Consider the following 25,344-nt stretch of genomic DNA (forward strand, 5'->3'; position numbering starts at 1 on the left):
GCCACTGAGGATAACGGACAAAAAAGAGCCTTCCAGACGACAAAGCCAAAAGCCACGAGAACAATGAAAGGAGTCACTTCCGAGCCACAAAGGCCTGACAGACTCCAGAGATTCTGGATTTTGTGTCAGATGCAATAATTGGACAGGGCTGTGGATCTTCTCCTTTGAGGAGCTTGTTAAAATCGTTGATTCTGGGGATTCATTCCAGAGACTAAATAAATAGGACTAGAGTGGGGCCCAAGGTGCTGTAGTTGTCATAAGCAGGTAGTCTGTGGGTCATACTTTTAAAGAAATACTGACCTAGGGGGATATGAATCTTATGTGTTTTACAGAGAAGAGTCTTGAATTCTTAAATCTACCAATTGTTCATTTTTACATTAAAAGATTTATATTTCTGTACTGGGGAAATTTACGTTTAACCCTTTCTTGCCTTTCCTTCTCTTAATCTCATTATTGAAGCTCTCATTATTTCACTTAACTAGTGTTCTCAGTCAAAAGGTAATATATACATACAGTAAAAATATTCCCAAGAGTAGGAAAGAGTATAAAATAAAAAGTAAATCTCCTTTCCACCTAGTCTACTGGTTCCGAGAAACAACCAAAGGTAATGGTTTCTTTCAGAAACAGTCCTTGCCAAATAATGGCATATATATCCACACCAGTTTTTTCTATGCAGGAAGATATTAAAGATAATATGGTATATAATATGTAAATTTTGCCTTTTTATAAAACTCAGCAATATATCAGAGATTACTCCATATCAGCACTTACAAAACTTTTCCTTCCTTTTCACAGCTGCATACTATTCCACCAAATAGTACTTCACCATAACCAGTCCTGTTGAAGACATTTGGTTGCATCCAGCCATATGCTATTAGCAGCAAAGTTGAACAAACATGGTTGTCCTTGCAAACTGGTAGAGCTTTATATGTGAGCTAATTTTCTAGTAGTGCAAACATTGGATTAAAGGACAGGAGCATTTTGAAGCTGGTGAAACTGCCAAAATGCCCTCCAAATAGGATGCCCTGAACTACTCACACATCAGAGTTGACTGTTTTTCTCTATACCTCAGCAACATAGCACATTGTCATATGTTTTCATCTTTGCTAATAAACACACATCTAATCGCTGTTTTAATTTTCATTTCTTTAATTATGATGGAAAGTTAAGTATTTTCTTAAGTTTATGTCATTTGTATTTTAATTTCTTCCATTACTTGCTCATGTCATGCATTTTCCTACTGCGTTGCTATGTTTCTTCTTGTTGCAAACATTTGCTAGTTATTAACTTGCCCTTTGGTTTATAGTATTTTCAACCATGCAGATATTCTAAATTTTTGTGTAGTCAAATGTAGTTAGCCTTTCACTTATGGCTTCTGGGATTTGTGTTGTAGTTGGAAAGCCTCCATTCTAAGGTTTTTAAAGAACAGTCTTATTTTCCAATACTTTTATGGTTCATGTTTTTACATTTAAATCTTGGATTCAACTAAAATTTACTTAAGTGATAAGGTAGAGAGTTAAGGTTCATCTTCATTTTTCTTTTTCAGATAGATAAGCGGTTGTTACAAAACCATAAACTACACAATTTATCTTTTCTGGTATATAATCATTTTAAATGTAATTTTGCCAGCTGCAAAGCATTTCATAAGGAAGTACATTTCTAGAAAATCTGTATTTACTAGATCCATACTATTTATTTAACACACATTAGTAAATGTTATCTATTGTTTGTACTAATAAAAGTTACACTAAATTGAAAGATAACAGGGCACGCGTTATGGAAGTAACTAGATACTCTTATGATTGACAGCAGATATAATTTACTATAAATTCATCTTTCAGAAATTTTTAAATTGTTCACTGGGCATACAATAAAACATTTCACACTATAGAGCATTGCCTCTACACTTTTTTTTGGTGTGATTTCTTCTCTATCATAGAAGAAGAAATGCTTTATAGTTCATTACTCTAAGTTCCTTATTTATCTATGATATTAATAAGACAAAAGTGGCAAAGTAATTTTTCCTGAATTTTCATTGGTACTATGCACATAAAAGAAATAATATTATGCAGAGCTAGAACACCATTAGGAAGGTGGTAAGAGTTGTTTGGATTGAGGAAAGCGCTTGTCAGGAAGCTGCTATTCTTGTGTCTTAAGACTTACAGAAGCTAAAATACAGGAAGCCGAGGGTACAAAGACACCTTTCCAGAGGACTGAGCCCAGAAACTCAAAAAACTCCAAGTAAAACAGGAGCACAAAAATACAAATGGCGAAATGCTTGTTTCAATGCTGGGCAAATGCATATTAAAGGTCTTTAATCCTTTCCACTGAGTGTCAGGTGGAGACTGAAGCTTTAAACGGGTGACATATTGAACCTACTAGTCAAAAATACATATTCCAATTGTAGCATTTTCATTTTAACAGCTGCATATGCACTGTCAATAATACTACTTAAATACTGCATAGACATAAAATAAAGTCTCATCTCAAGGAGATAATATTCCTACATTCTTTATAGATGAACACACAAGGATTGAAATTCAATTTATATCCTCTTTTTAGGAAGGAGTCAATCTCTCTGAACTTTTATTTCTTTCTTCACTTTCCTATCTTTGTTTACATTTCTTTATGAACTCTGTTTCTTTTTCATACCATCTTCTCCACTAACGCAGAGTCAACTCTTTGTTATTCTTGGAATTTTATCTGGAAAGTATATGAAAGTATGTATCTGGAAAGTATATATATGGAAAGATATAAGATTAGAGAGAAGTAATAGTATGATGGCCCAAAACAGAAGAAAAGCTAACAATATTAATAGCCATTTTTAAAGAATGCATTGTTGAATTTAAGCTTACTGAAAGTTGTACTTAAAAGCTGTAGATACTTAAAAAAAAAACTGGATGTTTGAAAAATTAACACCATCTATAACACAATAATGAAATGCCTCATTTAAACCTCACTCAGAAGGATAGGAAATGAAGACTAGCTTTCCAGAGAAACCCAAATGATTTTGCTGTCTTCCTTTTAAAATATAAAACACTTGTGCTCTGTATTTTCTGGAAAGATAACACATTTTGAAAATTTGAAAATGAACAGCATTTATTTTGAAACTGAAAAATTCTGTTTCAGACAAAAGTCAACATCTTGTCCTTGAAACACTCCTTCCTACTTCTGTGTCCCCTGTCTCTGTGAATGGATTCAATAATTTCAGAGTCTCTGGAGTAAAACTTCAATCATCTTGCCGTCAATCTCTTCATCTCATTACTCTACACATCTGTGCTGTCCTTTCCATTCCCACAACTTCCCAGAGCAAGTAGTCATTTCTAATTCCTCTCTCTCTCTCTCTCTCTCTCTCCCCCTCCCTCTCCTGTTTTTTTAATGAAGAAGGTATTTTTATTTATTAAAAATTTTCTTCAGTTACAGTTGACATTCACTATTATATTAGTTTCAGGTGTACAGCATAGTGGTTAGACATTTATATAACTTACGCAGTGACCCTCCCCCCACCCTATTAGTCTAGTACCCATCTGGCACTACACACAGTAGTTGCAACATTATTGACTATATTCCCTATACTGTACTTTACATCCTTGGGACTATTTTGTAACTATCAATTTGTATTTCTTCATCCCTTCACCCTTTTCATCCAGCTCCCCAATCCCCCTCTCCTCCGGCAACCATCAGTTTATTGTCTGCCCATGAGTCTGTTTCGTTTGTGTGTTTATTTTGTTCTTTAGATTCCACATATAAGTGAGATCATATGGTATTTGTCTTTCTCAGTCTGACTTATTTCACTTAGCATAATGCCCTCTAGGTTCATTCATGTTGTTGCAAATGGTAAGATTTCATTCTTTTGTACAGCCAAGTAATATTCCATTGTATGTATGTATCATATCTTCTTTATCCAATCGTCTATTGATGGGCATTTACATTGCTTCCATATCTTGGCTATTGTAAACAGTGCTGCAAGGAACATAGGGGTGCATATATCTTTTCAAATTAGTGTTTTGGATTTCTTTGGATAAATACCCAGAAGTAGAATTGCCGGGTCATAATGTAGTTCTAGCTTCAATTTTTTGAGGAACTTCCAAACCATTTTCCAAAGTGGCTGTGCCAATTTGCAATCCCACCAACAGTATACAAGGATTCCCTTTTCTCTGCATCCTCGTCAACACTTGGTCTTTGCTGATTTATTGATGATAGCCATTCTGACAGGAGTGAGGTGGTATCCTACTGTGGATTTTATTTGCATCTCTCTGATGAGTAGTGACATTAAGCATCTTTCCATATGTCTACTGGCCATCTGTATGTCCTCTGGAGAAATGTCTATTCAGGTCGTCTGACCATTTTTTAAAATGGATTGTTTATTTGTTTGTTTGTTTTGGTGTTCAGTTGTATGAGTTCTTTATAAATTTTGTATATTAACTCCATATCAGATGTATCACTGGGGACTATCTTTTCCCATTCAGTATTGTCTCTTCATTTTGTTGGTAGTTTCCTTTGCTGTGCAAAAACTTTTTAGTTTGATGTAGTCCCATTTGTGTGTTTTTTTCTTTTGTTTGCTTTGCCCAAGGAGACAGATCAGAAAAAATATCACTAAGAGCACGTCTGAGAGATTACTTTCTGTTTTCTTCTAGAAATTTATGGTTTCAGATCTTACGAGTACATTTACCTCTTTAATCCATTTTGTGGTATAAGAAGGTGATTCAGTGTCTTTCTTTAGTTTTTTTGCATGTATCTGTCAAGTTTTCCCAACACCATTTATTAAATAGACTGGCTTTATCCCACTGTATGTTCCTGCCTCCTTTGTCATAGATTAAATGACTATATAGGAGTGGGTTTGTTTCTGGGCTCTCTATTCTGTTTCACTGATCTGTGTCTGTTTTTATGCCAATACCATACTGTTCTGATTACTATGGCCTTGTAGTATAGTCTGATACCAGGTAGTGTGATACCTCCGATTTTGTTCTTCTTTCTCAAGATCGCTGTAGCTATTTGGGTTTTTTTTTTGTTCCATATAAATTTTATGATTATTTATTATAGTTCTGTGAAAAATGCCTTTAGTATTTTGATAGGGATTGCACTGAATCTATAGATTGCTTTAGGTAGTATGGCCATTTTAATGATGTTAATTCTTCCTATCCATGAGCACAGTATGTGCTTCCATTTATTTGTATCTTCTTCAATTTCTTTCTTCAGTGTCTTACAGTTTTCTAAGTACAGGTCTTTTACCTACTTGGTTACATTTATTCCTAGGTTTGTTTATGTTTTGTTTTGTTTTTGGTGCAATTGTAAATGGGATTGTTTTCTTCATTTCCCTTTCTGACAGTTCATTATTGGTGTACAAAAATACAACCAATTCTGAACATTAATTTTGTATCCTCTTACTTTAGTGAATTCATTTATCAGTTCGAATAGTTTTTAGGTAGAATTTTTGGGGTTCTCTTTATATATTATGATGTCATCTGTAAATAATGATAATTTTACTTCTTCCTTTCCAATTTGGATGCCTTTTATTTCTTTTTCTTGTCTGATCACTGTGGCTAGGACTTCCAAAACTATGTTGAATAAAAGTGGTGAAAGTCTTGTCTTGTTTCTGATCTTAAGGAAAACACAGAACACTTTTAGCTCTTTTTGAGTATGATGTTAGCTGCAGGCTTGTCATATATGGCCTTTATTAAGTTATGGTATGTTTTCCACTTTGCAGCGCTCCACTCTTTCTTACTCCCCTTATCCAATCCATCAGCAAATCCTTCAAAATATAATCAGAATTTGACCATTTCTCACCACCACCACTGCCATTACTATGGCCCAAGTCACCATCATCTCTCACTTAGTTTACTGCACTGGTTTCCTAACAGGTCTCCTTACTCCTGCCCTTGACCTCTAGCTTCAGTCTATTCTCAATAAAGCAGACTGTGACTATGGTTCTCCTCAGCTCAAAACTGAGCTAGGTTCCAGCGGTTTCGTAGTTCAGAAAAAGATGACAGTCTTAAAGGACCTCGCCTCATACTCCCACTACCATGCATACTAGTTCTGGTCTCATTTCCTACCACCATTCCCATAAAGTCTTTCACTCAGCTCCAGCCATACCAGCCTCCCTGCCAGCTGTGCTCTTTCCTTCCCACTCTTTACCCTTGCTATTCTCTCTTGTCTCCTAGATATGCATCATTCCTTCAGGTTTTTATCTGAAAACGTGATCTTTCCAGGTTTTTTCAGCCATTCTTTTTGAAATTTTACCATCCTTCCCCTGACATTTTAAATCATTCTTTCTTTTTTTTTTTCCATAGCACATAATATATATTTTTCTTATTTACCTAGTTTATTGTGAGTCTCCACAACTGGAAAGTAAACTCCATGAGGCAGGGATTTGTCTACTGTGTTCTCTGATGTATTCCCCATGCCCAGAACACACAGTGGGAGCTCTGTATATTGTGTTGAATGAATGAACTAATAAATGAATAAACAAATAAAAGATTGACTCCAGCTTTGGCTCTCATTGCATCTTTCCTAGTCTCCTGCTGGCAGTATCTGTAATTAATCTTACATACCTCAAATCAGTAGTTTACCTAACATAGGTCTGATTCTATTGCTACTCTGATTCAGAACCTAAGTGGCTCCCAACTGTCTAGTGAGGAAAATACAATTCTATAGGATAGCATCAAGATCTTTCATAATCTGGAGTCCCTGCTCTACACTCATCTCTTTATATCCCATTCTTATAATTTATTCTATAGACCTGTCTCCCAAACTTGCATAATTTATGGGTTCTTTTTAAGGGAAAAATACTTCTCAATGGCTTTCAAGGTCACATCCAAGGATCCCAGTTTGAGAAACACTAATTTAAGAAATTATGGTCAAAAAACGTTCTGGTGAATAAAAATGTCTTTTAATTACAGATTATTACTGGCAAAATAATTTTTAATATTATAACCAAAAGAAAAACAAAATTTTAAAATCTTCATGGACCTTGCACCCCCTGAGAATAAATCCAAGGACCCCAGTTGCAGAAATGAAACTACCTACCGTATTTCCCCGAAAATAAGACCTAGCCGGACAATCAGCTCTAATGTGTCTTTTGGAGCAAAAATTAATATAAGACCCGGTCTTATTTTACTATAAGACTGGATCTTATGTAATATAAGACTGGGTATAATAATATAATATAATACTGGGTATAATATAATACTGGGTCTTATATTAATTTTTGCTCCAAAAGACGCATTAGAGCTGATAGTCTGGCTAGGTCTTATTTTTGGGGAGACACAGTACCCATCCCAGAAGAGGCCTATGCTTACCTGCCTCCATGCCTTTGCTCCTGCTGTTCCTCTACCCCAGAATATCCTTTCCCTAACTATAGTTATTAAAATTCTACTCATCCTTCAATGCCTAGTTTAATTATCACCTCCCTTAAGTACTCTTCTTTTTGATACCCTCCGCCAAAATGTCTCTCAGTTTCTCAGGGCAGTTTTATACCTCTTCTATGGCATTAAATACATTACTCTTCCTTATTATGCTGCTGGATACCATGAAGATGAACTTGTTCTCTTTTTATTTGTGGAACTAGTATAGTATCTTCCCTATGACAACTAATAAATATCTATATTGAATCATCAAATAGTGAATAAAATAAATACTACTATAAATACAACCTTCTACTGATCATCTTAAAAATGGAAGTGTTCACTAAAAGTTTATAACCAACCATATATAATATACTCATAACAAAAGGAAAAATGTAGGAACATTTTTAAGTTATTTATAGGATTTACCTTCTTTTGAGCATTAAGTCTGATACAGGTATGCATCTTAGACCAGCTCCCAAAACCATAAGGAAAGATGTCAGAAGCACAGTTATCCGAAGACCTAAAAGGAAACATAAACATCTGCATTATTTTCTATTTTCTCTTCAAGTAAGTCCAATGTTAAGAACAAAGGTTGTTGTTTTTTATTACTCAATCATACTGATACTATGTTCTAATATTATGGCTTTGGGCTATAATGCCTAACATGGGGGGAAAAGTCCTCTACATGGTCAAAATGAAATTATTCTAACTTTAATAGAAAACTTGAATGATCACATCAAGGATAGAGAAAGAAGTTCCATTAGCTCCAGTTTTTCACAGTAAATGGCTAGAATGTTTTGTTCACATGTAAGACCAAAAATAATTTTAAAAAACTAGGTATTTTAGTTTTATATCTCCAATACAAAATTTTTAATTTTCAAATGCAAGTTACAAAAACTCTAATCTGCCTCTAAAATGTTTTTTAAGGTGATAGATTATTACTTTAATAAGTTTTCTCAAAAAATGACAGCTGGCCAATTATGTATATTATGTTATAACTAGGATAAGCGAATCCTTGTTATAGGGTCATAGGTGGTAGTCCTTTAAAACCCTTTGATTATTAATACAATGGTCTTTTTATATTTGACTTATCAGATGGCTTTCAACTTATAGAATGATGCCATTTAAAAAAAACGCGGTTTAGGATTTTACAAGATATTGTGGATCCGACAGCTTTTCCTTTTGTATCCCAGTGTGACCAATTATTTTCAAAATGTGTACCAATGGCCGGTCACAAGATAAAAGAGAATATAAAAATAAGGTAACCAAAAATAGACACAATAGTCAGGTTATGGCAGAGTAATATAACGGGGCTATAGCTTCCTATTAGGTTGGTGCAAAAGTAATTGCAGTTTAAAGGGTTAAAAATAATTGCAAAAACCGCGATTACTTTTGCACCAACCTAATACTATTGGCATGCTGTACTTCTGTTACTACTAAACTAATACTACCTTACTGCCTGTGGCAGCCACATCACAGAGGTGGCTCATACTGAGTGGGTGGCAAAGGTAGCAACATTTCTTCTAATTTCTCCCAAACTCAACATCTCTTTGAAACCATTTCACAGTGAACAGACGTAAACTTTACAATGCATTTTTTTTCTTTTTCAGACCTGTCTTGTTTTGGCAAAGGGGAGATGGTTAAATGTTTGGTTTTCAAAGGGCTTCTCTGCTTGAAGGAAACTGAAAATCAACAAAACTGTAACTATGCAGATTAAACCTACTAAGGAAAACAATCTTGAGATCTGGGTCAGGCACACACATGCTACTTTGAGGATGATTTGTGATATGAACTGAGTTAACTTTGTAATATTCTTATATGATCCAAACATGATTAATACAATTTGGCAAAAGGAATAGCACAGAAAATTGTGCTTCTCGGTAACAAGTAATGCATACATCCTACTCATTTACTGCTTCTACTAAAAGAACACAGATTTGAAAACCATATTACAGCCACAGGAAATAGAGTGTAATTAATAAAAAGTACACTCATGGTCATAAATACCTTAAACTTGCAAAATGTGGCTCTTATAAGGTTATACTGGATGCCCTTGAAATACTGAATAAAATTTTACAGATTTGGGACTGTAAGGCTTATACTCTATGTGATGTCTATTTTTTTCCTAAATATTTGGTTTGTAATTAAGATAAGCAGCCACCAAGTGAGCAGTGCAGCATTGTTTATTGCCATATGGTCCAAATACCCGGGTTACCTATTACTACAGGCTAGCACACTTTTCTACTCAACTATGCTTTTTATCAAACAAATGACAATATAATGGCTAATATAAACATTTAAGGATAAAGAAGTGAAAAGCTGATTATTAAAGCAACCTCTCAGGTAGTTTCTGGCTTTCTTGCTTATTTTTAATTGTTGCCAAGTATTACTTAACCCACCCCAGCTGATGCTCAGTTTTAATAGAATGCTTTCTTTGTCTCATTCAAATCTTGACAAGGCAGCACTCTACAATTGCATGTAATCAAAAAGGTAACAAATGACTTTGGGAAGGAGAGGTATGAGGACCCCAGGAAAACAGGCTTATGAGACATCTGGGACCTTTATATATGAAGTATGATTTAAAAAATACAGTGAATGTTTAAATAAAATAAAACAAAAACTAAATTCCCCCATCCCATTTCAAATACACTTATCCCATCGCTCTTGCCACTTTCTGAAGCAGTTCTGTAAATTCTCTTTCGTGAATGTCTTTAGTTCTGCTGTCATGGCTGCCTCGAAGTCCTGAATCAATTCGAAATGTTTTCCTTTCATGGTCATTTTCACGTTGGGGAAGAGCTAGAAGTCACATGGTGCCAGATCCTGTGAATAAGATGGCTGAGGACACACCATAATGTTTTTATTTGACAGAAATTGCTGTACCAGAAGGGATGTATGACACGGAAGATGAAGTAGACTCACGAAAGAGGACTTCCAGAACTGCTTCAGAAAGTGACAAGAACAATGGGATAAGTGTGTTCAAAGCGAGGGGGAGTCTTCTGAGGGGGATTAATGGCCATGTGTCTTTTACTGTAATAAATTTTTAAAAATTTAAACATTCACCGTATTTTTCGATCATACCTTGTATATATAGATCCCAAGTGATTATTAGGATGTGAGTGCAAAAACCATTTGATGAAAGGTACTAGAACAATTTGGGGAAAGCAAACATAATTGAAAATAAAAATAAATTCTATTCAAATATGGCATCTAGACACTGCAGGAAACTTCCTTCCAATGGATGAGATAACTCCGCTTGCTGGGAACCTATTTGGTTATAGGAATGGAGTCTGTGCAATAGGTGCCTAGAAAATCAGGATGCAAAGTTACTTGGATGCAAAAGTTAAACACATGTGCACGTGCACACACACACAGCAGATACATCGGAAATGAGTTATAGCCCCGAAGTTTATCTGGTAAGACTGCCCTTTCCCAGGCTGCATACTTCCATCTGTTGGACTGAAGACAAACTGCTTGTTCCTGGCAAGATCCCTAGTCTTCCTATCTCCAAGTCACATCCTTGCCACCACAATTTGCCTTGGAGACCTCATCAGGACTAATCACATTGCACTTGTTTTCCCTGTTTACATGGGTCATGAGAGATTCCAGATTCACAGGTCATCCTTATCCCATCATGGTTCATACATCCCATAATCTGACCTTATCTTTGCCACCTCCCCAACTCCTGAAATCTGTCTGGAGTACTCAGAACCAGTAGAAGAGCAGAATTCCTATATTCTCAAGGTCTTCTCTAAACATTCTTTTCACCTTTTAACTCCCACTGAAGCCTCTCTCCTGAGGACACTGCTTCCCCAGCCACTTCTAGATTAGTTTACTCTCTCCTTCCTAAAGCTCTCCAGTCTCTTTTCTCTTGATGCTTTTAAGATTTTCTCTGGTTTTAAGCAATATGATTATGATGTGTGTAGTTTTCTTCAAGTTTCTTCTCCTGAGATTCTTATATTTCTTAAATTTATGGGTTTATAGATATGAAATGTGGTAAATTTTCTGCCATTATTTCATTTTTCCCTCTACCTCATCTCACTCCATGCCCTCTCCCATTACCTCTCTCTTCTTCTCTGGGACTCTAATTACATACATATTATTAGTCCACTTAAAACTGTTCTACAGCTCACTGATGCTTGTGGGAGTTTTAGCTTTTTATTCTGTGTTCCATTTTAGATAGTATTTACTGCTATGTCTTCAAGTTTACTTACGCTTTCTTCTGAAATGTCTAATCTGCCGTTAAATCCTGTCCAGTATATATTTTTTCTCAGACCAAAAAATCTCTATAAGTTTTAATGTTGGTCTGTTTTTCCCGTCTTTAACATGCTCGTTTTTCCTGTCTTTAACATGCTCATGCTTTTTCTATCTTCTTGAATACATATACCGTGTTTCCCAGGAAATAAGACCTAACTGAAAATAAGCACTAGCATGATTTTTCAGGATACTCGTAATATAAAATAAGCCCTCATGCATCTTTTGGAGCAAAAATTAATATAAGACTTGGTCTTATTTTTGGGGAAATATGGTAGGGCTTATTTCACATTACAAGCATCCTGAAAAATCATGCTAGGGCTTATTTTCCAGTTAGGTCTTATTTTCAGGGAAACACGGTACTATATTTCTACTACTAGCTGTTTTGATGTCCCTGTTTACTAATTCGATCATCTGTGCCCTTTCTGGGTCTGTTTCTATTGATACCTTTTTCTCCTCTTTAAGCGTTGAATTTTCTTGTTTCTTTGCATGCGTAGTAATTTCTGATTTGGATGTCAGGCACTCTGAATTTTACCTTGTTGGGTGATGGATTTTTTTTTCCATTTCTTTAAATACGTTTGAACAATGATCTAGGACACAGTTAAGTCACCTTTGATCTTTTCAAGGAGTACTTTTAAGCTTTACTAGGTGGAACCACAGCAGCTTTAATCTAGGGATCATCTGTCTTTACTACTGAGGCCCTTCTGGGTAGTCAACCCAACCGCCTATGTAATGTGAGGTTTTTCCATTCTGGCTGTTGGGAAAGTGAACTATTCCCAGCCTTGTATAATCTTTGAGAACTGTTTTGCCTGCTCCTTTTTTGGTGGTCATTTCTCTAGACTTGGGTAGTTTCCTCACATGTATCCACTAATGTAATCCACTAATGAAGACTCAAGAGGAACTCCCAATACCATGTTTCCCCGAAAATAAGACCTAGCCGGACAATCAGCTCTAATGTGTCTTTTGGAGCAAATATTAATATAAGACCCGGTATTATACTATATTATATATATTATATTATATTATATTATATTATATTATATTATATTATATTATACCTGGTCTCATATTATAGAAAAATAAGACTAGGTCTTATAATTTTTGCTCCAAAAGACGCATTAGAGTGGATTGTCCGGGTCTTATTTTTGAGGAAACACGGTAGATCTAGAACTTTCTCTCTGTGAAGCTTTTTCCTCTCTGTATGCTACCCTAAAAATTCTAGCTATGTTGTCCTCTTTGAATTCTCACTGTCTCCTTAACTTAAGAAAACTGCGGGGTTCTGTTTGGGCTCCCCATCTTTTCAGTGCTGCTTAGAAAGTCTCTCCAGGCAGTAAGCTGAAATAATCATAGGGATCACTGACCTGCTCTGCCTGTTGTCCAATGTCTGAAAACCACTGTTTCATAAACTTTGATTTTTGTTCTCAGTTTTTTAAGCTGGAAGGATAAATCCAGTCCCTGTTACTCCATCATGGCCAGAACAGCCTTTGATTTAATTTTATCTGACTGTAATACTCACCACTCATTGCTGCAGTTGTCTATAGACCACCACATACCTGCCTCCAGGTCATTCACCCTCACTACCTGAAAATATGCTGGCTTCTTCTTCTTCTTTAGGATACTATTTCTTTCATAAATCTGGTGACTTCAATATCCACTAGATGGTCCTTTCAATATCCTGGCCCCATGGTCCCCTGACTTCTTATTCCATGATCATGTCCTTTACTCTACCTTAGTTGTTCACTCTCTTGGTTACAGTCTGACCTTAACTTGACAATAATTGCATCTATGACATAATCTCAATTTTGAGCATTCCATTATTCAACCATGACCTTTCTTTCCCACTCATTCCCTCTAGTACTCTAAATCTTCAACCAATTGGGGATGACAATTTTGGATCTTACTATGTTGTGTCATCTACACAATACGTTTCCTTTTATCCTTTACCCAGTCGATATTCTATGTTCTATTGTTATATCACTCTATACATAACTGTCTACTCTTGCTCTGCACTTTCTTAGTCCTACTCACCTGGTAAAATGCAACTGTGGTTAAATCTCTGCCAACTCTATCCATGCTTGTGCTTGCCTGACAGAACAGGCTGGAGGAAAACACACAACCATGCTGATTGGTCTCTCCTGAAATTAATGCCCAGTAACTTAAAGAAGGCCCTTAGTGCCCAACAATCCTACTATACGTATTGATGTTTTGGACAATGACGGACATATACAATGTATGGTGGTCCCATAAGATTATAATGGAGCTGAAAAATTCCTATTTCCTAGTGATGTCATAGCTGTTGTAACATCGTAGTACAAAGTATTACTCACATGTTTGTGGTCATGCCCGTGTAAACAAACCTACTATGCTGCCAGTCATATGAGTGTAGCACATACAATAATGTACAGTACATACTTGATAATGATAATAAACAACTATTACTAGTTTATGCATTTACTATACTATTTATTGTTATTTTAGAGTGTATTCGTTCTACTTATAAAAAAAAAGGTTGCTGTAAAACAGTATCTATGTTATATGGGCAGCAGCAGCCTCATACATCTCGCATTTACCACATCTCTTGATTGCATCATTTTCTCTTATGCTTGATTTCATCTCATGTTATTTTGTACAGTGACGTGCCGTACAGACTTGTAGCCTAGGAAAATAGGCTACTCCAATAGGCTACTAGGTGTGTAGCAGGCTATACAGTCTAGGTTTGTGTAAGTGCACTCTATGATATTCGCACAATAAAATCGCCTAATGACGCATTTCTCAGAACATATTCCCATGGTTAAATGGTGCATGACTATAATTTCCTAGTCCATGTGTGCTCCACTTTCCTAGGAAACAGTTTCACAATTTATCATCTCTCTTCAATCCTCCAATATCTGCTTTCCTATCCTCACTTGTCAGGTGATAATTTTGCTTCCTATTTTCTGAGACCTATAAGCAAAGATAACTTCCATAAGCTCCTACCACCCACCATCTGCATCTGTGTCTATACACTCTTCTCTTCTGTTACTGCTGGACAATTAGCTGTCACCACTTCTATCTAAGGCCAACCTGTCTACCTGTGCTCTGGAGGGTTGCATCTCCTCTTGCTTACTCAAGGGTATGGCTACAGTAGTTCTTCCCTCTCCCACCAGTATTGTTAAATTCCCACTTTCTACTAGATCCATTACGATACTCCATTACAGAGATATGCTTTAACGTCTCTTATCTTTAAAAATACCTTCTCAGTAGCTACATTCCCTCTGGCTACTGCCCCATTTCTCTGCTGCCCTTTACAGCATAACTGCTTGAAAGAAATATAAACACTGTCTCCAATCATCTTGCAATTTATTTTGTACTCACCACCACCACTCCAGTGAGGCTATTTGTTTAAAGGATACCAAAGAGTTCCGCGTTGCTAAATCCAAGGTTCTACTGTCAGCCATCACAGGCTGGTTCTTCCTTACCTGCACAATCTCTAAATGTTGGAATGCCCCCATGGTCAGCCCTCTCCTGAAACAACGCCCATCTCCACAGGTGATCTCCTTCGGCCCTAAGACTGAATACCATTATAGGTTGATAAATTCCAAATTAAGTGCTCAGGCCTTTCCCCTGAACTCCAATTTATAAATCCAACTGACGATTTAACCTGTCCACTTGGGTATCTAATAGGCATTTCGAACCCCTCATTTTCACACCATCTGCCCCCCCAATTGCTCCTTCTATAGTCTTCTGTATCTCAGTAAGTTGCAGCTTGATTCTCCCATTTACTAATGCTAAAAAGCTGAGAAACATTGACTTTCTAGTAGATGGTGAATCTACTTTCCACATATATCAGAAACCTAATCACTTATCAAATCCTCCACTATTATCACCCCAGTTGGAAGTCACCATCAGCCCATTTGGGTTATTCCACTAAATCCTTACTGTTCTCCCTGCTCTGGCTCTTGTTCTCAAGACAACAGCAGAGTCATCTTCTCACTCTTCTGCTCAAAGCCTTCCAGTGGAGACAGCCCTCCTCGCTCCTCAATGGCTAATGTCCCCACAGTGGCCTAGGAGGCCCTGCATGATTCAGCCTCCCACCACCTCTGACCTCACCTCCTGCTGTTGTTTCTCTCGTGACTGAAGTCCAGCCACACAGGCCTCACTGCTCTTTCTTGGATATGCCAAACAAGTTTAGGACCCTTGTCTTTTCCCAAAACAGTCTTGTCTAGAACTCTGCTCAAACACATGTTATCAGTAAGGCATCCCTGACACTTATATAGTGTCAGTGAATCACACCCCCTTTCTCCCTTGCCTTCCTTTCTTTTTCTCCAAAGCACTATTACCATCTGACACACTAAATGTTTAATTTTATTGTTGTTTTGTGCCTGGATCTTGTCACTAGAATGTATGCTCTGTGAGGACTATCTCTCCCCAGTGCTTATCATACATTTAGGTGCTATCTCCTTCTTGAATCTTTCTTCACTTGACTTCGAGGGAACACTCACTTTTGGCTCTCCTATTAGCTCACTATTAATCCTTTTTGTCTCCTTGCTGGAAAATGGAAAGGGGTGAGAGAGTATAAAACCAATCTCAGGAAATAAGCAGTCTTCTACTCTAAGCTGGCCAGGACCCACCACAGGAGGAAGGCCAAATAACTACCTACCTTCTAGGGAGAAAGATACTTCAGTACCCAGGGATAATGGGAACTCACTCTCCATGTATGCAGATAGAACTTCTGTAGCAGGACAGCCAGCATATGACAGTGTATTAGCTTTCCCCTACTGAAAGGAATTTTTAAATTTATTTTTTGCTGCTTCAATTAATGGAAAATACAAAATTGAATTCACCATGTAGTCACAGGAACTCTGAAAGAACTCCTAAAGTAACTTATTCTACAAAGCAAATAGGCAGTCCCTAATTATAACAAGGGTAAAAACTAACAATTTTCTACCATAAAAACAAGATTTGCTAAATTTAGTGTATAATATTGAAAAATGTTTCTAATAAAAAGATAAATAAAAAGAAACAACAAAATAGCATTTCTCCCTAAATTTAGCCAAACTTGTAAGAAATGACTGAGGAATTGCCACAGATTGGAGGAGGTTAAGGAGAAATAACAACTAAATGCAATTTGGGACGCTCAACTGAATCCTTGGGACAGGGAATAAAAGACATTAGTGGTAAAACTGGTGAAATCCAAATGAAGTCTATAATCTAACTTAAGAGCAAACAAAAAAACCCAAACAAAGAAAACCTCCTCAGCACAAGAAACTCTTTCCCAGCATCTAGCACACATCCTCTGCCTAAGTATTTGCTCTACCTGGAAGTTCCACGCCAATCATGACACACGTCCCAGGGCTGGGTGCCTTTCATTGTTAGAAGGTTCTTCCTTGTACAGCTTTGAGTTACATCCCTTTGTGACTTCATTCGCGTTAGTTCTTCCTTCTAGAACTACACACATGAAGTCTAATTCCTCTTTTACTTGATCTCCACATATTTTATTTTCTGCCTCAAGTTTCTTTTTGAAGCTTGACACACCCAGTTCCCTTTATCTTACACATTTTGACTTTTACATTCTTTATCATTCTTGTCACACAACTTTTAAAGTACTCAAATTTGTCAATGGCCTTCTTAAAATTAATGCTCAGAACTGAACACTGAAGTAGAGCCTATCCAATTATTTCTCTTCTTTTTGACACTATGCTTCTCTGCCTAAAATTGTCCTTCATTTTTCAGCAGCTACATCACATCGATCACGCATCATTTACCCACACTTGTGTGGTAGAATCCAATACCTTACCATTCAATCCTATGACCTTTTTCGTGCCCTCACAGAATCACACTGGCAAGTTGTAAAGTGAGATGTCTGTTCAGAGTCTTCCTGTATGAAGAGTCTTCATTCATCTGCAAGCTTTACCAGTTATAAATTTCAACTAACACATCCACCTAGTCACATTCACACACTTTAAAGCTGCCGAGCACCATTTCCCAGAAACCAAAGAGACAGATCCAAGTTTCCCAACAGCTCTTTATGGGCTGGAGTCATCTATTATTCAAAGCCAACTCATTACTTCCTTATATCTGGGCATCATTTGTCTATTTTCTGACCTATCACCCTGAACATTCCCAAATCCTTTTGAAGTCAAAGCGTCAGTCATCGTTTGGGAGGTGTAAGAAACACACACAGCCCGTGCACGGGAGTGCTCTGATGTCCACGATATGCATCAACATGAACATTCAGAGAAGGCTTAATCCCGGCTGTTGCTTTGGGCCCTGATCAAAACATAATAGCTGTAAAAAAGCATTCCCGTATTTGTCGATTTGGGTACCGAGGGTTCCTAGTCAGGAATGGGATGCCGGCAACACTCTGTCATCTCACACAGCCCCCAAGGCGCAGGTGAGGTGGCAAGCTCCCCCAGGCGTGACAGTGCCGGCCGGTGTTCCCCGGAACCGCTCACCTCTCTTGTCCATGAGCCACATGAACGCGAAGCAGGGCAGGAAGCCGATGGGCCCCCACAGCACGAGCAGCGCGATGTCCCAGCTGGAGAAGCCATAGGCCTGGCGCGCCGAGTTCTGGATGGGGCCCCAGGTGTTCCAGACCAGGCCCTGCGCGAACCCCAGCAGCGAGAAGAGCAGAAGTACCAGCCAGCGGCGCCCGTACACCCGCCCGGGACCCGGGGCGGCCGCGGGCAGTGCAGCCGCCGCCGGCCCCGCCGCCCCCGCCGCCGCCTCCCGGGTTCGCCAAGGAGTCGCCGGCGCAGGCCCCAGCCCGGGCCCCAGCAGCGGCTGCCGCTCCTCCTCGCTGCTCCAGCCGGAGCCCATGGCTACGCGCTGGCCGCGGGGCCCCTGCCCAGCGCGATCCGAGTGGCCGCCGACCAGCCCCGCGCGGATGAGTCCGGAGGAGGTGGAGGCCGAGACTGCGCCGGTCGCCCTCGGCCTCGCGGCCGCGCCTAGTACGCCTGCGCGGAACGAGAAGGCCCCTGACGGGGAGGGGCGGCAGGTGCCGCGGGGCTAGGAGGAGGCTGGGGAGCAGGATTGGGGCCGCCCCCAACACCCCGGGAGGCAGGAGACGGAATAGCTCCGGCGTCCCAAGGGAGGATGGGGAGGAATTGGAAAGGCTGGGAGCAGCGCGGCTGAGCCCAGGGAAAAGGAAACTCCCGGAGAGGCTGTTGGGCAAGGAACCTGTGTTGATGGAGGAAGTGTCCAAGTTTTACATCATGTGCCTAATAAACAACTTGGTGGCCTCCGGTCACTTAAGCTAATGTTTGCTTCTATATTTGGTTTCCTTTTTTTTGTTGGGTTTATAACTTCAGAAATTATGGGGGAAGATAGTATAAAATCGAGGCTTAGTAGGGACCCAGAGGATTGCCGCTTGAAAATCTTGGGTGTTTGGCTTTTTTTTTTTTTTATGTACAGTAAATATTGCCTAGTTTGACCAGCTTTTTATCTTACATACCGGATGAGATTATAAACCAGCCAATTACATTCATATATATAAAAGTTATAGATATGTTTCTACTCTTTTGCCTGTCATTAATAGGCGACCAGTAAAGATATGTTCAGACTGGAAGATATCTGCCCCCAAAAGACCTAGATCCAGCTCCAGTTAATACGGTTTTGACCTGAGGAAGAGTAAACGAGAAGGGTGAGAGTTGTTGATCTCTTGATCAAGCAGCCGGTTGTTTATTTTTATACACAAATCCAGAAATCTGACAGCTGTTGGTTAGTGTCCTTGAAAACCTAAGTGATTTGACATGTCTGGGCGGGTAAATGAGTCATGAGGAACACAATTAAAGGACATTTGCCTGAGGTTCATATACCCTGGCAGCCACGAAAACCAGATGGAGTCATGTTGCTGCAAAAGAAGTGGGAAGAGAAGCGTGAGCTCTCTTGGGATCCAAGGCAGTAAGATCTGCTGCAGAGTAAACGAACATAGAGACTCATTCCACTGCTCCTAGCTCCACAAAAAAAACCAAACATTCCCTAAAACTCCAATACAGTTGGATCAGGAAAGCGCCAAGGTGGAGAGGAAGGACCTGACTGGCTGGCAAACGAGAAGCAGCAGAAATGAAGCTAAGAAAAGACTACATTCAAAGAAGGCAAAGTAGATTCTGGGGAAGGCAAAAACCGCCCCAACCGAGACCACGTGCTTACATTTCAACAACCCGGGAATCAAAACAAACCTGCGTGGCCCTGCCCAGCGCCGGTCACATGACTTTCATGCGAGCGGCTCTTCCTGGAGAGCCGCGCGGCAACCTGTGCGACTGCTTCTTGTGTGGCAGCCTCAGACTGGGGATTTTGATCCTCTTCGGACCCCACTCGCGCCCCACTCCTCTTCTGGGATTCGAGCGGTGCTGGCGTCCTGCTAGCCATGGCGGCAGGCCCGGGAGCGACCACTGATACGGGCCCTGCAGCTGGAGCTGGAGAGGAGGAAGGTAGGTGCCAGGCTGAGTCAGACCAATGAATGATTACGACCCTGTGCCAACTTACTCTTGGCATCTCTCATGTGACCGTTTGGTCTACCGTTTATCCCAAGTCTGTCTGGCCCTGCATTAAGCTATGAGGAAAATTACGTGTATTTGTTTTCTTGTGGCTTTTCTCAAGTTGTAGCATCCAGATCCTTTGTACAGGCCCCATATCCCTGCATCCTACCGGTGCTGTTAAACGCATGACGGTGTTTTTGAATGCTGCAATGGGTTATAACTAATTTGTGAAGTTGGAGCCCACCCTTGAAGTAAATGGAGCTATCTGGGACCTTTGGAACAGGGATTATAAGCTTTTGTTGGATTCGGTGGAACCCTGCGTTAGAAAAGGAGTGAGGTTTGGAGGCCCATGAGCCTGAGATCCTTGTTAGCATTTAGTGAATGATTGCTCCGTTCCGGGAACTGTTCTGGGGACCTATAGGGGATCAAGAGACTTTGACTGTTTATAACAGCGTTTTTTCCCAATTGAGTAAAGAGGCCTAAAAAGGAAAAACAATGACTAATATACGTGGTAACATGGATACTATCAGTAGTACACACTGAGTGAGGGCTGTCACCAGGAGAGAGATCCCCGTGGGGAGAACATAAATGCTTCAAGGAGAGAATAGTTTGAGGTGGGCGTTTGTGTTGCATGAGATAGTGACCATCTCAGGTGGTAGTAATGGTGAGTCCTGGGAAGACGGGGAGCAGGAAAGCACAGGTTGGATATGGCTGGAGATCAAATAATCGTGTTTGTCTAGAGGAGGAGATGACCATTCCAAGCAGAAAAAAACAAATGATAACTTTTAACTCTCTGAACTCCTACCTTTATAACTCACTTATGTACCCCGAGGAGACAATTCGTGAACTTCATCTGTACCTCCAATTCATTGATCCTTCCATTTTCTGTCCATCTGTACCCCCAAGACAGTTGAGAGCGCATGTAATAGTTTATATCATTATGATCTCTCCCTTGAAAATACACTATCTCTTATCCCTCATTGCCTTTTATTCTTCTGGCAAAACCCCGTCTCTGGATGAACCCAATTTTTTGCCTTCTGCACCTGCACCTGTATAGCTGAACTTTGCTGGAAAAAGTCCTGGACAAATTGATGACACGGTAAAATAAAAATGGTCAATGTCTTGAATGGGCCTGAGAGCCTTCTGGTCTTCCATTTCTGTGGTACGCCTACTTTCTTTTCCAGTGACAATTCCCCAAACTATGTCCTCTCTTCATTTCCGTCTCATTTTCAGCTGATGACTTTGTAAGGCTGGTCAATTCTGCATTTAATCTGTTTTTTCCTCTTTCACTATCAGACCCTTGTCCAAATTATCCACGTCTCACTTAAACGACTACTACTGTGTTTCCCCAAAAATAAGACCTAGCCAGACAGTCAGCTCTAATGTGTCTTTTGGAGCAAAAACTAATATAAGACTTTGTCTTATTTTACTATAATGTAAGACCAGGTCTTATATAATATAATATCTGGTCTTATTTTACTATAATATAAGACCGGGTATAATATAATACAATATAACAATATGTATAATACCAGGTCTTATATTAATTTTTGCTCCAAAAGACGCATTAGAGCTGATTGTCCGGCTAGGTTTCATTTTCAGGGAAACACGGTATATCTTCAGGCCGTGTGTCCCTGTTTCCTATTTTGTACTCCTCCAATCCCTTTTCCATTCAGCAGCAAAAAGTGACACTTCCTTCCTTAAAATTCTTTACTGAATTCCACTGCCCTTAAAACTTAGACTAAAATCCAAAGTTCTGACCATGGCCTACAAAAATTGTTGGTCTGAGCTCTGCTGTCATCTCCAGGATCATCTCTTGTCACACACCCTTTCCTCTTACCTGTTTTCACATAGCTGGTTCCTTAATCTTCAGGTTTCAGAGTATGTTCCCACCTGAGACCTTACCAGACCATCCTATTTAAAATAGTCATTATAGTTTTCTCCTAACCCCTAATCTTAATGTTCTATAAGACATCACACTGCTTCCTTCAGTTCACTTACCACAACCTGTAATTACTTGTTTATAGTTTCTTCTGTTAGAATCTTAAGTACCTTGAGGTCAGGACATATATCTATTTTGTTTAAGGCTTGTGCCCAAGCAGCAAGTGCAATGCCAGGCATAGTGGGCACTTAATACATATTTGTTGTGGGAACCCTGTGCCAAGTCCATAGGCAAGAGAAGAAAAAGCTTGGCATGGCCCAGGAACTGAACGAAGTTGTGCGGAGTGGTGGAAGAAGAAGGATCCCGAATGGCATCTTATACCAAGTGAAGGAGTCTGGACTCTGTGACATTGGGAAGCCTTTGAAGAGCTTTAGGTGGGGGAGTAGCATGATCAAATTTAGTTTTAGGACGATCACTGTGGCTGAAGGGTGGAGGATAGCTTAGAGGGAGAAAGGCTTGAAGGACGAGGTACATAATCCGCCTTAGTCTCAGTTTTCTTCTCTGTAAAATGCATGACTATTGTGAAAATTAAAGATAATTGTAGATCATCTAACATGGTATCTGGCAAGAATTGTGTATTCAGGGATGGTAAGCATTTTTATTATTAATAGAAAGTGCCAGCTGGCATTGGTGACTGACTGCTGTTGAAACTGAAAGGAAAGAAATTAGAGATATCTGAAATTGATCCAGCCTGAGAAACAACATGAAGAAAAGGAGCTGGTTGGGAGAGCACTGTTGAGGTTTAATGTATCTTACGTTTGGAAGGAAGCTGCAAAAGATGTCGAACGTGCAGCAGGGGAAGAGAAAGTGTTTTGTTTTGTTTTTTAATGGTATGCACACACCATAAATTCACCCTTTTAAAGTGTACCACTCAGTAGTTTTTATTATGTTCACAAAGCTGTGCAGCAATCACCACTATAATTCCAGAACATTTGCATCACACCAAAAAGAAACCTGTTGCCCATTAGCGGTCACTCCCCATTTGCCCCTCTTTCCAGCTCCTGGCAATCACTAATGTACTCTCTGTTCCACGGATTTGCCTGTTCTGGACATTTCATATAAATGGAATCATAGAATATATGGCCTTTTGTGTCAGACTTCTTTCACAGCACAATGTTTTCAGGTGTCATCTGTGTTGTAGCACGTATCTCAATGCTTCATTCCTTTATGGTCCATACATAGTATGGATATACTGCATTTTGTTCATCCATTCATCAGTTGATGGGCATTTGGGTTGTTTCCACTTTGGGGCAATTATGACTAGTGCTACTGTGAACATTCATAGACAAGTTTTTGTATGAGCATCATATGTTTTCATTCTCTTGGTTATATATCTAAGTGGAGAATTTCTGGGTCATATGATAATTCTATATTTAACTTTTTGAGGAAACTGGTAATTCTTAATCTTGAAGTCCTAAGGAGGGAAATCTGATGTAAGTATGGATTTGCTTCCCTGAAAGATGCAGCATGCACACATATTTTTGCAAGTGACTTCAAATTTTTGTATTAAAGGATTCTCTGAATCCTATCTGTGGAGCTACAGCCCTATTTTAATCTCATCCTTTCCAGAAACACCAGTTTGGGGTCACTACTTATTACCATTACGAAGTAAGTGAAATGAGCAAAATCCTACTGGAAGATAAAAGCTTTCTTTTAAATTAGAAAAGATTTATATGAATAAAAGGTACAAAAACATACACTAATCAAATACCTGTGAAATGGTCAGTGTGGTCAGTATAATGATGAATATTATGGGAGTCATAGAAAAGTTATTTTTGAGCAAATTCATTACCACACCATTATCCAAAAATTTGTATGTACACTATAAACAGGAGATGCTTTCATACAGTGAGATAGACGACAGTCCTGCCCCAAAATAGCTTCTAAATACGGTTTGGGGAGAAAAGACACGGATAAAAAGAGTTGTAGTATAAGACGTATCCACAAGGCAGGAAGCCATTAATTAGATGGGATGTAAATATTACACACATTAAGTGCTTTGGGGGCTGAGAGGAGAAAGAACTGATAAAAATTGGATTGTGTCTGTGCGTCTTAGAGTAATTTGAAGATTTTGGTATAAAGTCATGCACCACTTAACGATGGGATATGTTCTGAGAAATGTATCGTTAGGCAGTTTTGTCATTTTGCACACACAGGGTGCACTCACACAAAGTATAGCCTACTCACACCTGGGCTACATGGCGCCCATTACTCCTAGACTACAAGGCTGCATAGCATGTTACTGTACAAATCAACATGAGATTAAATCACGCACAAGAGAAAACGATACGATCAAGAGAGGCGGTAAACGAGATGGATGAGGCGGCTGCTGGTGTAACATGGCATACTGTTTTACAACAAACTTTTTTTTTATAAGTAGGAAGGGTACACTCTAAACGATAAAAAGTATAGGATAGTAAATATATAAACCAGTAACAGTCAGTTGTTATCATTATCAAGTATTATGTACTGTACCGAGTTGTATGTGCTATACTTTTAATACAATTGTCAGCGCAGTAGGTGTGTTTCCACCAGCATCCCAAAACATCTGAGTAATGAATGCATTGCGCTACAATGTTAAGACGACTGTGACATCACTAGGCGATAGGAATTGTTCAGCTCCATTATAATCTTATGGGACCACCATCCTTCTTTGACCAAAACATTGTTATGTGGCTCAAGACTGTAATTTGACTATGGAAATGAATGAAAGAGGCAATTTCTGGTGAAGCGAGGCCAGGAGTGAAAGTGAGGGGAGAAAAGACCAAGGCCGAGGCCCAAGGCGGGAGGCATGTAGGGGCAGGCAGGGGAGGGGAGTGAGGAGACAGACTCGTTCCATTCGAGTGGAAGTGTGGCAGAGTATGCAGGTGAAAAGGAGGAAGATTGTGTTATTTGAGACCAAAGAAGAGCAACGTGAGCCAGAAATGTTGAAGTGAAAAGAGTGAAATCATAGGTTTCAGTTTTCTCAGAAAAATCGAGCAAGTCACCACCTAGAGTGAGGAAGTGGAGAGAGGGATTTGGGATTGGGGAGTGAAGAAGCTTTGGAATGACTGCTGTAGGGGCGAGGGTGATCAGGAATCAATGATAGTGTGGTTGGGACCAGGAAAGGGAACCTGCAGAGGTGAGCATGAAATTGTGGACCTGATCCCTTTGTTTTGAGACTGTTTCTGATTGTGCTTAGTAGTTTATTATGCAAAAGTGGAGGCAACAAATGGTTAGTTTTAAGAAATCTTTATACATTGCTAATAGTAAGGTGTGAATTCAGGAAACATTTATTTAGCATTAGTTTATCCCAAGCACTGTGCTAAAAGCTCTAAATATATGAAAGTAACAGGTTTGCTTTCAA

General features: G+C 39.1%; 2 protein-coding genes across 6 annotated transcripts in view; one reads left to right on the forward strand and one right to left on the reverse strand.

The window, feature by feature from the left end:
• Nucleotides 1-18,537, reverse strand: part of SLC49A4 (solute carrier family 49 member 4) — a 70,228-nt gene extending 51,691 nt beyond the window's left edge. The window contains exons 1-2 of the mRNA XM_074330911.2: nt 18,032-18,537; nt 7,773-7,866 (exon numbers count right to left, since the gene is read on the reverse strand). Coding sequence (XP_074187012.2) covers nt 7,773-7,866; nt 18,032-18,395 — 458 coding nt within the window. The 5' untranslated portion in view covers nt 18,396-18,537. The remainder of the gene's footprint in view (nt 1-7,772; nt 7,867-18,031) is intronic.
• Nucleotides 18,538-19,149: 612 nt separating this feature from the next.
• Nucleotides 19,150-25,344, forward strand: part of HSPBAP1 (HSPB1 associated protein 1) — a 39,864-nt gene continuing 33,669 nt past the window's right edge. For 2 of the 5 annotated variants that reach the window (XM_088794599.1, XM_088794595.1), the window contains exon 1: nt 19,150-20,008. Coding sequence is in view for 4 of the 5 variants with exons in the window: in XM_088794595.1 (XP_088650721.1) it covers nt 19,945-20,008 (64 nt within the window). In the remaining variant the exon portion in view is untranslated. The remainder of the gene's footprint in view (nt 20,009-25,344) is intronic. The other 3 variants (XM_088794597.1, XM_088794596.1, XM_088794598.1) reach the window with 3 other exon arrangements.

Source organism: Rhinolophus sinicus, chromosome 17 (genome assembly GCF_057876585.1).
Source record: "Rhinolophus sinicus isolate RSI-liver-muscle chromosome 17, RSI-T2T, whole genome shotgun sequence".
NCBI classification, from domain to species: domain Eukaryota; kingdom Metazoa; phylum Chordata; class Mammalia; order Chiroptera; family Rhinolophidae; genus Rhinolophus; species Rhinolophus sinicus.